Source organism: Melospiza georgiana, chromosome 5, assembly GCF_028018845.1.
Source record: "Melospiza georgiana isolate bMelGeo1 chromosome 5, bMelGeo1.pri, whole genome shotgun sequence".
NCBI classification, from domain to species: domain Eukaryota; kingdom Metazoa; phylum Chordata; class Aves; order Passeriformes; family Passerellidae; genus Melospiza; species Melospiza georgiana.
The window spans coordinates 53,678,128-53,694,504 of NC_080434.1; the positions used below are offsets into that span (position 1 = coordinate 53,678,128).

Sequence of the window (16,377 nt, forward strand, 5' to 3'; positions counted from 1 at the left end):
AGTTTGCCAAAGGGCAGTGTGTAAACCAGTAATTACCAGCTGTCAGACTCAATAAATCATGCTTACATAGGTTTCATGGCAATTCTCATTTATCTGATACATGAAAACCTTCATTAAACTTAAAACTGTCACCTGTGGACCAGGGTTAGTTTGTTTGTAAATTAAAACACAGATGTTCTACTTAAGAACCATGAGGTAACTACTACTCTGCATGTTAAGGAAGAATACCTATGAGCCATTCTCCTTCAGAGAATGGCTTTCCAAACATATTTAGTTGAAACTAAATTTATTCTCTTTCATCCAATTATCCAATTTCTAAAGTGCAAAAATTAGGTATTTCTGCCATTACCCTGAAAATGGAACACTCAGCAAAAAAGCAGAATTTTGCTTTTTGAATGGCTGACTCTGTGTTTGTATGTCAAAACAAATGTTGGGAAAAAAGAAATTAGAAAATGGTGGGAAAACAAGGAAAGTTGTCTAAAAAGGTATAAGGTAGTCTTAAGGTATAGGACTTTGAGTTTCTATGAGAAGATAAGATCAGGGGGAAAAAAAAAAATCTTCAGAGCCAGTTAGGAACCAAGAGCTAATGAGAATAATGAAGGAAATCCGCAGTGTTAGTTGCTTTCTTTGCCAGACACACAGAAGAATGAAGCTGTAAATTCCACAGCCATGTGGACCAATTTAAGCTGCCCCCAGGAGTGACAAACACACAATGTAAATAGCAAAGAATGGGAAAAATAGCTGAGTCTCAAATCTCTGGTTCCACTTATTAGCAAAGCAGTGCTAACCCCATTCCAGCTCCCTGCATTTGCAGAAACTACACCATCTAGTGACTTCCTACAGTCATAAAAAACATTGCATGCTCATCCTTTTACTTTGTTCATGCCTTTTATTTCTAACTTCAGAGGAACAGATTGAGAATGTTCATTTATCTAGTAGCTTCCTACAGTTGGAAACAGGAGTCAGCAACGCTCACATTTTGAAAAAAAACTGCAATGGGTGAGAAGAAAAAACATCCAAGTAGAACAGTGGTTAGAAATTACAGAATACAGCTAATGTTTCACACACAAATTGCTGTAAGCTACACCCATAGTTAGGAGAATGTAACTTAAAGAGAAAATAATTGTGGAGGTTCTAACTGAACAAAAGAAAAGCATTACAAATTCAGGCAGTTAGTTAATCCTCAACCTAAATAAATATGTTACGACATAAAAATACAGCCCAGATGTCTGAACAACTTTTCTTTTACCCTATTACACCATACTGGTACTAGTGGTAGTAATATACCTGAAGTTATTTGTAGTTTTACATTAAATTAATTTCTAGAGATCATCTAATCCACATATCCCAATGTTCTGCATGAGTATTTTAATATTTAATTTTAAATTTTGCATGAAAATTTCTACATAATTCCTGGCAAGACTCCCAGAGCAGCCTGGCAGCCAGTCACAGCAGCAGAACTAGGTGAGCCTTCCTTTCAATTATCCCCAGCTCCCACTGTGGAAGAACCCACTGCCCCAATTTCAATCACCAGCTTCACTTTCTGACTTCATTGCTCCTGGCTTGACACCATTTAATCACTTTATGCCAAAACACCCTGGTGTAAGTTATTTGTAAAATATTTGATTCAAACATTTTTCCTAAACATAAATTAATATATAATGAAAATATGTACTATTATAATTACATAATTTTATATAATCAAATAGTATAAAAACATAATAAAATTATTACTGTAACAGACACATGGGAAGAGAACAGTCCCTCTGTCCAGAGTTGTGGGCCCTAAAGCACACCTAAAACAAAGATTAATTTTGTGTTTCTTCACACACACTCCTGGAGCCTTTGCACCAAGAACCTCAGTTTGGAAGACTCCCATTTTACAATCCAAGGCAACAGAACACAGAGTTCCTTGTCCCATGTCGCCAAGGAAGCCCATGAAGAACCAGGGACTTGTACCAAGACCTTTTAAATTGCAGACAACTAAGAGTAAACCAAGGCTGCATGTCAGCTGCAAGCTGAAAATCAGAAGGCAAAAGGGGCAGTCATAGCAAAGAAAGAATAAAGAAAAAAGAAAGTCACACTAGTTCCACTATTCAGAAAATAAGACCAAGGAATCGAGCTAGGGACTAAGGAATTACCAAAGGGGAAGGCATTGAGTATCCAGCAGAAGAAACCTAAGGGAAAATTTCCAAACCTGAAGCAAGGAACTCAAGACTGGCTAGCTAGAAAAGTGCCACCTTTCCTGGTTTTCTGGGGTGCTTTTTTGGTTTTGGTTGGTTAGCTTTTTGTTTGGTTTGTTGGTTTTTGGTTTTTTTGCTTGTTTGTTTTATATATTTTTACTAATTATGGCAAAAGCCAGGAACCTTCCTTGTCATGAGCCTGAGTTAATGGTCAGTGACTCAGTATTTTAAGCCAGACATACCAACCAACCTCTAAACTAAGATAAAACATGAGAATTACAGCTACAAATTTGGACTGCTTTGTGTTTTCTGGACTGAAAAATTTTAGACAGTTACAAGGAGAGACGAAGAATCACTGCTTACATTTTGTTCCACAAAGACAGAAGAAATGTGCAAAATGTGCCCTGTGTGCATAAGCACCATGTTTGGTAAGTTCTCTACATGGAGTAAAATGTAACATCTTCAGCACTTACATATTCCTTCTCAGCAGTTCAATGCATTTATGAGTTGTCTTGGAACTTAAAAACCACTGCATGCTATGACCTGGGCAACATTTCAAGTATTACCTGATTTGAAGATGTGTATTAAGCACATAAGCAGTGTTCCCAGCTCCTGGCAGTAGAAAGTGTGCTGCTGCTCATTCATGTCCACTTTTAATTGCTTGGTGACAATATCTTCCAGTAGAATGCCAACCAGTTGTAGTAAGAATCTTGAAAGAAACACATACAGTCGATAGGAAAATTATCAATCTTCCAGAAAAAGATGAGGTTAGCCAATGAAACTTGGGATTGAAAAACAAAATACAAAGCTCTTGTCCACCCATTCTAAATAACATACTAAATGAAATGCTACAGAACAGGTTAACCTAAAACAAATAGCATGCTATATGATCACAAGCATGTCAATAATTACATATTAAATCCAGATTATCTCTCATCAGCTACAGTCACAGTAGCATTGGCCCAATTAACTTACAAAGCAAATATTCAGAATGCTGTGGTGTCTTTATAGTGATTTGCTAAAAGTGATTGAATTAAATCAAACTAAAACCAAGCTGTGACAGTGACCACAGCTCAGCTGAACAGGGGTAATTCAGCAAGGCACAGTAATTCACCTGTTTACCTCACCTCACCCATCCACATTCTACTACACAGGTTCTTTATCAAACCTCCAGCTGGAACAACATGTGGTGTCAAAAGAAGCACCAAAAGAGGGCATTTGAGGAAAGCCATCCTTGCTCCTAGCCATGACCATGACTCCATTACTCACATCACTGCTGTTGGACATCAGGTCACAGTATGGGTGTCCGGAAGACCCTCTTCCCTCTACCTACAACCCTCAGAGTGAGCTGAATGACATGAAACAGCAATCTATTCCTATCTGAAGTTCCCTACTTGAGTAAAATGTTATTATTTTCTTAAACAAACAGCTATTTCAAATGCTTCCCACCACATTAAAACATAATGCCTTAATGACAAACATTATGTCAACATAATACTGCTGCCATTTCTCCACACTTCTTTTGCCTGAAGTTTGTCATTGTCCGAGGACATCAACATGGGAAGTCAACTAGACAAAGCTGGGTCTTAAAAAAAAGAAAGAGCAGAACTGACTCAATAGATTTGAATCCCACTGCTGCCAAGTTTCTAATACAGAACCTGGGCTTCCACTTACAGGGACGTTTCATCATTCAATCCCCACAGAGAAAGGAAGGAAAGCAGTGAAGTTTCTGGATCTGGTTTTCCTAAATCCAGGATTCACTCATTTTATCAGCTCTATTAGGTCTTTCACTTGGCTTGAGAAGATGTACCAAAACAATTCAAAGTTCTACTAAAAGCTGCTCAACTTCTCCATCTCTGTCCATCTCAATATTCCTCCCTACACACACACTTGTCCCATGTCAACTTATTAACAGACTTGATTCCATTTACACAGAAGTTTTATACATGTTAAATATTACCCAATGTACTTGTGATTTCTCAGAACTCTTTACATTTCCCCAGGTTACTCAAAAGACAATGTACCTGGAAAATGTCTCTTCAGGTGGGTATTTCACCTGTTTGACCTCAGTGCGATCCTCTGGTGTGGACATTTTATTTTCTCCACATCTCAGCCTGTTGATTACTTGACATGAAATCAAGTATGGTGAGAAGGAAAGCTCTTGTATGCGGGACAGAACGATGTCTTCTGTTGACTGTGAAATCAGAACTCTAAGGATAGCTAAAATTCCAGAAATCCACAGCTGGACAGTGCTCACTGATGCCTAACACAAACACAGAAATACAGAAGACTGAATACTTTTGAAGTTAAATGACACAACATAGAAAGGCATTAAAAAATTAGCATTTTCATTCACTTTTAAAAAATCAGACCCTTTTAAGAATGGAGCAAACCAGAAGTAAATTTTAAGTGCAGATCTTACAAAATGCTACTCCTGTGGTAACGGTCAAGCTCATATTCACTTAAACAATCTCTCAGCTATAAAAGCATTGGTAAACAATCTCTCAGCTATAAAAGCATTACTAATACTTGTGTAAGAAAAATGTAATTTGCCTATAAAATTGCATTTTATTTTATTATAACAGTACCTTCTTCTACATTCCTGATCCTCAACATACAAAATGAAGGAAAGTAATTCACAAGCAGAACACTTCAGTATCAAGTGCTCTCAGCTGGTAAATCACATTAGTTCTGGCCAATTTGTTCCCAAATTCTGCTGCTGGTACTTTAACATCACTTAGCAAATTATTAAAGAGAAACACATTCTCTTTAGTTTTGCATGAAAGATATCAGAAAAGATTTCTCTTTTCTGAAAACATTAGCTTACCATTGTTTTAGGAGTAACAAACATGCTCCTTAAAAGCATGTCCACAGGGCGAAGGGATGAAGGGGCCAAAATTTCAAACAAAGTGTTCAGTACTCCCAAAGCATCATGAGAGTCTATATGCATCTGTGAAAGAAAAAACACAAAACTCATTTCTAACTGTCCACTAAAGGTAATTTCTACATAAAATTTACAATCTGTGTTTTAAACATTTCTGTAACAACCTGTAAGAAAGCGGTTCTTTACAGTACAAAATTCAGAGCAACCAAAAGCTATAAAAGATAAAATTTAAATTCCATTGCAGGCCTTCCTAGACATGAGTTTTAAGAACATGGACAAAAATCTGTCATATGAAATCCAGTGTGCATACCACATGTATTTCATTTGGAGAAATAGGCCTTATTCAGAGAATGAGACCAAAAGACTGATTTGTCACAAAATTTAGAGACTTTTCTCTCACTGCACATCCTACCAGGTTTATTTATAGACTGCAATGCTGGTCACGATTAAACTTCGGCAGGCAACTAGGAGAAAAGAAACCTAATTATCAGAAAAGTGAACAGCTACAGTGGCAGGACAGCTTACTTGAACAGTTTTCTAGATAAATTATAAAGTAATCAACTGCAAAAAGCAAAGGACTGGCCTACAAATCTGGATGACCCTATCCTTGCTTAAATAATTTGGAAGATGATCGTGTGCAGTCACACAAAACAACAGCAATTTCACTTTGTCAGCATTTCAGCTCGCTCTAAAACTGTTGTGTGATCCTGCCCACTCTCCCCACACATGAGATCTCCTCGCAGGATTGGGGAACTGCCATCATGGAGCAAAGAATATCTGGGGCTAGAGCACCTCTGCTATGGAGACAGCTGGGAGAGCTGGGGTTGTTCAGTCTGGAGAAGGCTCTTCCAGTACCTACAGGGGCTACAAGAGAACAGGAAAGGGACTTGTGCACAGGCAGGTGGACAAAGGTGCACAGAGGACAAGGGGGAATGGCTTTACACTGAAAGCATGTGGATTTGTATCAGGAAGAAATTCTTTACTGTGAAGGTGGTGGGGCACTGGAATAGGCTGCACAGAGAAGGGATGGCTGTCCCATTCATGGAAGTGCTCAAGGCCAGGTTGGATGGGGCTTTGAGTAATCTGGTCTGCAGTTGAACCCACTGTAGCCATAAAAAAAAGTCATTCTGACATTGTATGAACATGGGACCATCTTCACACCCTTTAGTAAGTGTTCTGATATAATCATGTACCTAAGAGAAACAGAATGACCTTCCTCTAGAGACAGTCTTGATCATACTGCATATACTTAATGCATTTCAATATGAACTTCATCACTTCAAAGACTTAACTTTACCTTGCAGCAGTTGTTTTTTCCATATATGGCAACCACAATTTCAATAAAATTTGTCTTCATACAAAAAAAAAGGAAAAATCAAATACTCAAAGCCACTATTGATACATATATTACAGCAATTATTTAAGGTGTTTGTAGAATTAAAACAATGATAGAACCACCTGTTGTTTTGCAAGCATTGGGAGAATGATGTCAGCTATTTGCCGAGACAATCTCTTCCATTTGTCTTCATTTTCTTTATGACACTGCTGCAATACCAAGATGAACATTTCTAGCACCTAAGGAAAAGTAAAGAAAAAAGTAAGTAAACACCAATACTAACAGAAAACATTCCAGTAATATCATAGTAGGAAAGAATATTCATTTCAACCACCTACCAAAAAGACAAAAGAGAAAAAAAACCCCACATGAGAGAATTGCACATTTTTAAAACCCCATTTTCAGATTAAAAGTCTGTTCTTAGTAACAAGTTTTTTGGGGGTGGTTTTTAAAGGATTTTCCAGTTATTTTTTTAAACTAGAAAAATGTTTGCTTTGTACTTTTAAAAATGGTATTTGTCAAAGACTACTCAAACAACTGGGAAAAAAATCATAAATCTAAATACCACACCACTTATTCAACAAAAAGGGCAGGAAGAAAGAGAGCAATTTTACACGTGTATATTCTGTCTTGACTCTAGCTTCAATAAAATTTAAATTTGGTCAAGGAAACAAAACAGACATTTTTATGAGGCTCATTCACCTGAGACATGTCAGTTTCATAAAAAAGTTTTAAGAGACAACATAATGGAGCACACCAAGCAAGGAGCACTTCTAGTAGCTGGATGTGTTATAGGTTTGGGGGTAATAGAGACCACACGTTGAAGGACAGGCAGACAAGAGACACAGCAAGCAAGAATGTTAATGTATGAACTGGCAAGGGGGACTGTTTCAGGAAACAAGTTAGAGCATTTGTAAAAGCAAATTCAGGTAGTTCAGATTAGAGAGAGGGAGATTCCCAGGTGACTTTCTTCCCAAAAGATTTTCTCAGGAGAGGAGATAGGAGCAATTCCAGGCTACAAAACTTAACTCTGGAGCTCCATGGGTGGCAGCTCCAGTTGCAACAGAAAAAAGTTGAAGGCTGCAGCTCTAGGACCCTCTCAAATGTCCAGGGAAACCAGTGCAGACCATCCCAGCCACAGCCAGGGAAGAACAGAATAGCCCAGGGTTGGTTTAGACATATTGCAGCAGCAGAACAGGGCAGAGTAAGAACTACAAATGGGGTGGTGTGGGAAGAGCAGTGCATGGGTGGTCTTTAATAGGTTAAGTGTGTCAGAAGGAGATCTGCCAGCAATTGCAGTACCTTATATAACAAAGTTATTCACTATTTCACATCATGTGTCTACAGAGTGTCATTTCATACAGTTATATTAGTCATTTTATGATTATAAAACTACAAATTCAAAAGAAAATGTGGATACACAAAATTACCCCAATCTGAACACGCAGTTCTAACAAATTATTTTGACAAGATGTACTGACTTTTTTCAGAAAATACAGTGCTTCCATTAGCATACACCAGAACTGCATTTTCACATTATGAAAGAAAGGCACATTAGGTTTGTTAAGCACCTGAATAAGCAGTAAGATCCCATGTTGATCATGACACTTCTCTCAAAATTACTTTTATGTTTTTCTTTAAAACAAAGTGTATTGACAAAAGTCATTGTTACACTCCTACAAAGCAGAAACATGTTTTCCAAGTCTGGGTCAAAGTAGTAAGTCATAATAAATACCTAATTACCAGTGTCATTACCTTGTTCAAGTGTTATTCAAGATACTGTTATAGCACAGCAATACCTAAATCATCTCCATGCAGCATCTTTCCTAATTTTAAACTTGTCTCCTTCTCCATTTTACTCCCATTCTTTCAATTTTCTTCTCTTCACCAACCTTCTGTTTATTCTGTCTGCAACACAGCCAAGATCATGATCCTAACTGGAGCTTTTTAGTTTTTTGTTTTCTAGGCTTGACTAGGAAAGTCTACAGGTATGTTACTTGACCTCAAATACTAATTTGTAGTGCAGAACCTTTCCCATACCCTTAAAAAATCTTTGCATATTCGCTCTATAAGGAAAGACATCACACAGAGTCCAGCTATTCCAGCTTTGTAGAGAAAATGATTAATACTGCCTGAAGCACTTTTAGCAGTCACAGCAATGTTACCCTTTCACAGACCACAAAGGGAGACCCTTCATCCTCCTCTCCTACCTGATGGTACTGGATAAGTCTCAGCAGCATTGACACTACAACCTCCTTCTGAGTTTCCAGCTCTTTTCCAGCATCAGCTTTATTTGTTCCTCTTAACACAAAGAGATCATGAACAATGGGTTGCAGAGCTGGTATTGCTGAAATGAGATGTATTTGTTTTAGTATGAGACAAATCAGTCCTGAACAGTGATTTCTTGAACTAACAGGTCAGTTACTAATAGTAAGCTGGGTTCTAGCTCATTAAAGGTTTTATCCATACCTAAAACCCCACAAACCCTGTAATTATCATGCATAATGATGGATATTTTTTTACTTGTTGTTAAAAAATTATGGACACATTTGCCCATTCGCACAGAACTAAAAAAAAGTTATTTTTATACAGTATTGCTCTACAGAATCACTGGAAAATATGAGAGAGATGCTTCTTCTTAAAGGCTGAAAGTAGAAGGAAAGGGAAGTGGACAAAAAATTAAAATCAAAGCTTTGCACATACTGCTAAGTTGTGAACTTATTACTGAATAAAGTTTCAAATAAAAGCTTTGTTGCAATTATGAACAATGCAGAATGTAGAGCAGCAGAGTTAGTGTGATATAATAAATTTCCTGAGGGAATTAAGTGAAAAGAATTGCATGTCTTAAAAGTTAGGGTCTTCTGGAACACTACTAGCTATAGCTTTCTATAGCTAGTAGTCATCATTGGATTTATTGCTGAACTATTACTAATAAGTGTTGATGCCTTTTTTCTGTCTTTCTTTTTTTTGATAGTTTTTGTTGTTGTTCTGTTTTTGAATTACCATGTGTAACAGCTTTCCTCCCACTGGCCATGATACCATCACACAGCTGAATGATCTTGGGAATTCCAATTATTTGTTTGGAATGATATCGCTCATAAGACAGCAACACCAGGAAAAAGAAGATATTAGGAATAATTGCTTCAGACTCCCTGAAAACAAAACAAAACAAAAAATTCAAGTGTCAAGTTTGAATTGCACAGCTTTGTTCAGGAAAACCTATCTTTTCACAGTCCAGGTTTCTTTGCAGAATATGTTGCTCTGGTTTCATACAGTACTTCTGTAATTTTTGTGCCCTGTTCTGTACAATAGGATTTTTCCCCAGGGATTTCTTTCAATCTTTGACCATTACAGTTACTAATATTATAACATACTGTCTAATGCACATTAGATTATTTCTGTGGAAGATCCACAGAGCAAAAGAACAACTTCTCTCTTTATTAAAACTCAAGTGTGAGAAAAAACAGAAATAACTGACAGTAAAAATTTCACTGATTTCCTTACGATCTATTAGATCCTATACAATGTGTACCAGGTGACCAAAGAACATAGGGATTCACTCTGAATCCACAATAGGAAAAAGCAGCTCTCCCTTAAGCAATTGCATCTAGCAATGAAATGCTGATTTCTGGAAGCATAGCTTTGGCAGGGGGGCCCAAAGGAATGGGTTTACAATACCAAAACGGAGAAACAAAACAACACAGTTGTAGATTATTACTATTATTATTATTATTATTATTATTATTTTCAATTTTGCTTCTTGACTTGTTCAGTCACATGGAACCTAAAATATCTGGAAGAGTTACCACTGGAGCCAGAGAATAAACCAGCACATTGCCCAGAAGAAAACTCTCCCTTTCTCATAAGGCAGAAATAACCAGCAGATCTAATCCCCACTTGTAACACATCACTGATCTGTCTTTCAGAACAAGACAGTTGCAAACCCTCATTGTTCAAAGACTCTTTGCCAATTCCATACCTGAACTGTCCTACTTCAATGTATTCAAACTGCTTTAGCACAAATCCAATAAACACCTAAAGAGAGAAAAAAGTGTGCATCAGAACAGAGACATTAATTTTCATTTGAAACCATTCTGACAGTTATAGACAGGCACTGAAAATCATTTGCACCACGTTATGAAATGTTCCCTCTGCAGTTACAGAAGATGGAGAAACCTGCTGAAGCTTAATTACAGCTTGCATGAACTTAAGCCACATTTAACCTGTAGTCTGTATATTTTTAAGTATAACTTAATCTTTCACTCATGAAATACAATATTTGAGGTATTACAGTCAAGAAATTAAGAATTAGCCAAAAATCTAAACTGAGATAAAATCCAAAATCCACTTATGCATTTAGAAGAATTATCTCTTCATGAATTTACAGAAAACTTAAGTATTGCAAGTCACATTTTCAGGTTTATAAATGAACAACTGTACTAAATAAAACACTTCTAAGTAAACCATTTAAATTTTATATTACAAATTCCCTGCTTCTGTGGACAACTACACAGACTACTGCATTTGCCACTAGCTCCCCTCACTGCCATTAACATCAAACAATAGTTGTCACCCACGATGCTCATTACAGTGATAAGGAAGTCCATACTCTCAGTATGGAAGAAGGTATTTCCATTTGTAAATGAAGTTTTATTGAATAAAAGTGACTTTATTGTCCACATCATTTTATTCCTAAAGTCCATCTTACAAGCAGTTCTTAAATAGTTGTGGCAGAACTCAAAAAGTCATTTACATGCAAAAAAACCCCAGAGGTCTGAAGCTATTTGTGGCTGAGGGCTGGGAAATTGAGTCTCACCCTCCTGCAAGTCTTCACTTTTAGTATAATGAACGGACTGCTGGAAATATTTTTGCTGCAGATGTTAATTGAGCCTGCTGGTGAGATGTGTATGACAATTTGCCAATGTGGTGAGGTACCAACCTGATCTGAATCCAGAAGACAGTAGTTAACTCGCAGCTGAACCAGTTGAGCAAGCAAGTCTAGAACTTGTCTCTGCAGCTGTACCGACGTTGTTGTTGTGTATTGTTTCAATGCTTTTATGACAAGGGGTTCAAATAAACGAATGTGATTGTGAATAGCATTCTGTAATAGAGAGATTTTAAAGTAATCTAACATCTGAACACGTCTCTGATTCAAAGCCAAATTAGTTTTGAAAGGAGGAAAAATGTTTTAAATCTAAGGTACAGCTCTTTCAGGAGAACACAGATACAAGTACCTTATCAGCACGATGTTTTGCTGCACTGGAAATGCTAGTTTTCAGCTGTGTAGAAACTTTCTGCAGCACATCAAACCATCTGTTACAAAAAAAAAATACAAAAAACCCCACACACATTAAAAAAAATTACAACAAATACACTGTCCTTAGATGCATTTTACTGTGCCAATGCCAACTTCTCTTAATCTACTTGACTGCTTCAACAATTTTAGTAAAAACAAAGGGCAGAGACAACCTACAATACACTTTGATCAGAGAAAGATGTTCTAGTCTTTGCTTAGTTATCCTTCTGCCTTTCCTTTAACACACTATTTGCTGTGTTTATAAATTAATAATATACTTTTGAATACAAGCATTTAAAATTATTATGCTTTTAAAAACTTCAATGATATTCATTTTAATGACTTAATTTTGCTTTGGAAAACACTTTAGTGATAACTGCATCCAGGATGTGCTCACCAAGACAAGTTCCTCTGCTTAACTCTGTATTTTCAAGTTACACAGCACCCCAATGATACATTTATGAAAACCACTAAGAACAGACTCTAGTTCAAGTGAACATTATGATGTAAGGGAAGGAATTACCCTGAAGCATCATGCTCCTGCTCAGCCTGCACCATGTTCCTCAGACTGGCATCAGCAAGGGCCTGTGTGAAGTGTGTGTAGGGTGCCATGAAGCAATAGTGGTAGAGGCCAGGCCTGAGGTTGGAGGAACCCAAGCGCTGAGCTTTGCCTTGAGCTTTGCTGGGGTTTGAAGATGAGCCATCATACTGAGAAGCCAGATTTGTCCCAAACAATGTTTTCAATAACTAGAGAAAAAAATTGGAAGGAAAAGAAGAAAAGTTAACTCTCGAGGCTTTAGCTGCTCAGAGTGACCCTGAGATGCATTACAAAGTCTCTTTTCCCAGCCCAGCAACCAAAGAAGGAGTCAGAACTCTTCAGTTCTCGGTCTCAAGGTTGTTTATTGTTTCTTATCTATAAAATTCTTTCTCCTGTCCAGCCGAGGTCTGCTCAGCAGGACAGCCAGAGGCACTCTGCCTCCCCTGGGGCGGTGTTGTCTTTTTAAACTAAAAACCACGTGTACAATGTTTACAATTACTTTTCAATACCTATCACCTATGTTAGACAGTGAGCTTCTACTCTAAACCAATCTAAAAGTGCCACCATCACAGCAGAAGATGGAGGCCAAGAAGGAGAAAGGCTGGACACGCCCAGATTCCTCCATCTCGCCCCCCGGAACCCCCACTCTAAAAACCCCCAAAAAATATATTTTTCACCCCATGACAAACTGATTATTATTCTACTTATACTTTTGTGGTTTGCACATCCTCATATAAGATTGGTAACTTGCTCCATGGGTCATAATCAAAACCACAGGCATCTTGGGCTCTGTGCCAGGGTCTCTGAGCCCCCTGGCAGGGGTCCTTGCAATCCAGGACAGCCAGAGGGATGTCCTGAATTCCGACAGGTAACATTCCAGGAAAAAAAAGCCTTGACTTGTCTCTCAGTGTAATTAACCTTGGAGGACTTAAACCTAAATATTTAATTGGAAGCCGGCAGGAAATCCATCACTAAGGCAGTCAGTTCTTTGCTTTCTAGGGTTTTTTGATACAGTTGACTAGCTGAAGAACACTTTTGGTAAGGTAGGAAGCAAGCTTGTTTTCTGAACATCAGCTAAAATATTTCTGTGAACTGGAAGCAGTTCAAGAGGGAACTAATATCAAGTCACCAAACAAACAGTGAAAATGAAATAAAATATGCTCTCTTTGCTCCACTTGGGCAAATGTTTCTACATACCACTTCCCTTACAAGCATGGCCATCCTTAGCATCCAACTGACAAAAGGACATCACGATTAACACACACACAACACATAAAAAAATAACTCCTTACCTGCTGTACACACACTGTTGCCATTGTTGGCTCTCTGTTGAAACATGATTTTAGATATCCCAAAATTTCTTCTACACACTAGAATATCAGAAAAACAAGTGCATTAAATTGATGTTTTTTTCATTATACAAAACATTACAGTGAAAAACTGTCAGTAACATAGGTTTTTGTACTAAGTAAAACTATATTAATTTAAAGGAAATCAAGGAATTACAGAAAGAAATAAAAATTCAACATTTTCCTCCTAATCTTAAAATACTACAATGTCTAACACCACAGTTAAGGAGAAAAAAAATAGCAAAACATAGGAGAGGAAGGAGGGCAATAGGTCTTCTGACATTTTGTATATTTAGACATATGAATATAGGGAATGACTGAAGGCAAATGATTTGGCTGAAAAGAAAAATCCCCAAGCGAAATTTAAAAAGCAAAAAATTATTCCAGTTTTCAACAGCAGCAATTTAACCTGGAGAATCTGCTTTAGCCCTTTATTCAACTTTGTGGAAGCACAACATCTGTAAAACTGTCCCTTGGAAGAGTAGCAATTTGAAATCAGTGATACGTGTTTTCTCCCAGTAAGGACCATAGATACTGGACAAGTTAACTATAAAATACAAAACAAACCAATCTTATACCTTTCCAATGTCCTGAAGAGTAGCAAGTTCCAAGATTTGAGAGAGAACATCTAAGGCAGACCGCAAGAAACATCCAAACTTCTCATTTGTGTTCTGGAGATCCAAAGTAACCTGTTCCCAGAAAATAAAACCACATTACTTGAGAAAGCGACAAATTACTGGAAGAAGTGGGTATTGACACAAAATGATCTTTTGTATAAAATTTCACTGACAGCTTAGACTTGCATTGCTGGAAAGGCAGGACTCCATTTTGACTAAGGGAAAAAAAAGGGATCTTCTTGCTTGAGGATGGCCTAGGGCATTGACAAGCCATGGAGCTGGATGATGCATTTCTGATAAACACAGCAGGTGTAATAAGAACACAGTCCTTGAAGTACATATCAGATGACCAACTCTCTAGGGAATGCATCTTCTGTTACCTGAATTAATGAGGAAAAAGCTTCCCCATCTTGGAATAAAGTGCAGACACAACAGACATGGGGATTTATTTGGGACTGCCAAACCAGCAAAGAATCATTTGGTACCAGCAATAATGACAGCAGAGAAACAACAGGGTGACAGTGCCTATCATGGGTTGTTATTTGGCCACTTTGTTTTTATTGGAGGTAGTTGTGATCTATAACTTTTTTGTGTGTGTGTGTACCAACTGTTTATACAGGAAAACCAGTGAGCCGACAGAGACAGAGCCTGTTTGAAAGAAATAAAGTGATTATTCAACCCCACTGCAGTCCAATAAAACAATATCATGCAGTACCTTATAATTAGCATGGGTTGCTTTCAAGACATCATACAACTTCAGGTATGATGGAAGATGATAAAAGCTTCCTACTGAAGATGATTTACTTATTGGAACAGGTCCTGTAGCATCAGTTTGCCTAGAAGCTTAAAAGAGTATCATAGATTAGCACAATATGCCTTTTCTAGGCTGCTCATAACAAGTACACAATATAATTTACTACATCTGCATTATTAAGGAGCATGCATTTTTCAATCCATGTGTATATTCCAAACTGAAGACACAAACTGTGCACAACTTGAAAATGAGCACTCCAACCATCCAGCCTGCTGTGGAGAGAGAAATTAACCCAGAGGGCTTAATACTGAAGTGCATGTACAATTAACAAAACAGAATTAACATGTGTTTCCTTCATTCATTACTAATGAAAGAAAAGGTTTCAAGATTCAGAATCTCATTTCCAAAAGCAATATAAGTCACTCCTGCCAAAAGCTGGAAAGCAACTTTCAAATTTCTTTTAAGTAACATATGTGCTAAAATTATTTTAGTCAATAGCTGAGGAGATTCATAAAAAGTGAGGAAAAGGATTCAGCATTGCTTTGGTTCTGAAAAGTACAGTTAATTTTCAGCTTACAGTCAATAAAAACCAAAACAGTAAAGAAGCTCCCACCCACAGCTGCCTTCCCACCAGTGCAGTACCCTGCCAGCCTCTTGAACTGAAATTCCAGAAGAGTTACTCAGTTTTATCTCTTCTCTCTGCCATAACCACGTGGTGTGGGGCAGGCAGCTGGAAGGGTTAACAAAGCGATGTGCCTACCTGGACTTGCTTCACCACTCTTCTTAGGGCTCATGGGCACAGATGCCTGCTCCACAGACTCCCTCTCCTTCCCCTTTCTCCGAATTGGACTAAGAGAAGGTGGGTTTGTGAGAGAAGGTAATGCTGCCTAGAATTAAAAGAACCTTTATTCGTTTTGTGAGCAAGTAGTTTTTTTTCTTCTATAAAAATACAAGCCTATTCCTCTTTTGTTTAAACTCCCCTTCATTTGACTGTCAGTTAAATTGAAATGTTTCAGGTTCAGGACATGAATTTCCTGTGTGAAAAGGAAATAGTTTATAATATATTCTCCACTTTATTTTCAACTTCAGCATAGGCCAATGAGATAAAATTTTCAACTTCAGCATAAGCCAATGAGATGAAATTAGAGCTCAATGACTACACTTCCTTTTGATTCCAAATAAAGGAGTGTCAAAATTATATTCAAACATTTTTAAAATATGAAGAAATTACTGATCTTAACAATACTGTCTTACAGTTTCTAAATCAGTCTCTAAATGCATATGCCTCAAAAAAATCTCGAAAATCCCCGAGCCTGGAAGTACCTGATATAAGCTCTTTAAAAGTCAAAATATTTTACAGGATATTCAGAAGATAAAAGTTATTTTTAACCTCAAAAGGAGCTGAGTGCATTACAACCAG

At 37.4% G+C, this 16,377-nt stretch overlaps 1 protein-coding gene across 2 annotated transcripts in view; it reads right to left on the reverse strand.

The window, feature by feature from the left end:
* HTT (huntingtin) overlaps positions 1-16,377 on the reverse strand; it is an 81,264-nt gene that overhangs the window by 30,419 nt on the left and 34,468 nt on the right. For both annotated transcript variants that reach the window (XM_058025368.1, XM_058025367.1), the window contains 14 exons: positions 15,718-15,844; positions 14,919-15,046; positions 14,165-14,275; positions 13,530-13,607; positions 12,223-12,446; positions 11,638-11,716; positions 11,343-11,504; positions 10,383-10,438; positions 9,407-9,555; positions 8,614-8,750; positions 6,526-6,642; positions 5,011-5,133; positions 4,208-4,446; positions 2,750-2,892 (listed from right to left, as the gene is read on the reverse strand). In XM_058025368.1, coding sequence (XP_057881351.1) covers positions 2,750-2,892; positions 4,208-4,446; positions 5,011-5,133; positions 6,526-6,642; positions 8,614-8,750; positions 9,407-9,555; positions 10,383-10,438; positions 11,343-11,504; positions 11,638-11,716; positions 12,223-12,446; positions 13,530-13,607; positions 14,165-14,275; positions 14,919-15,046; positions 15,718-15,844 — 1,873 coding nt within the window. The remainder of the gene's footprint in view (positions 1-2,749; positions 2,893-4,207; positions 4,447-5,010; positions 5,134-6,525; positions 6,643-8,613; positions 8,751-9,406; positions 9,556-10,382; positions 10,439-11,342; positions 11,505-11,637; positions 11,717-12,222; positions 12,447-13,529; positions 13,608-14,164; positions 14,276-14,918; positions 15,047-15,717; positions 15,845-16,377) is intronic.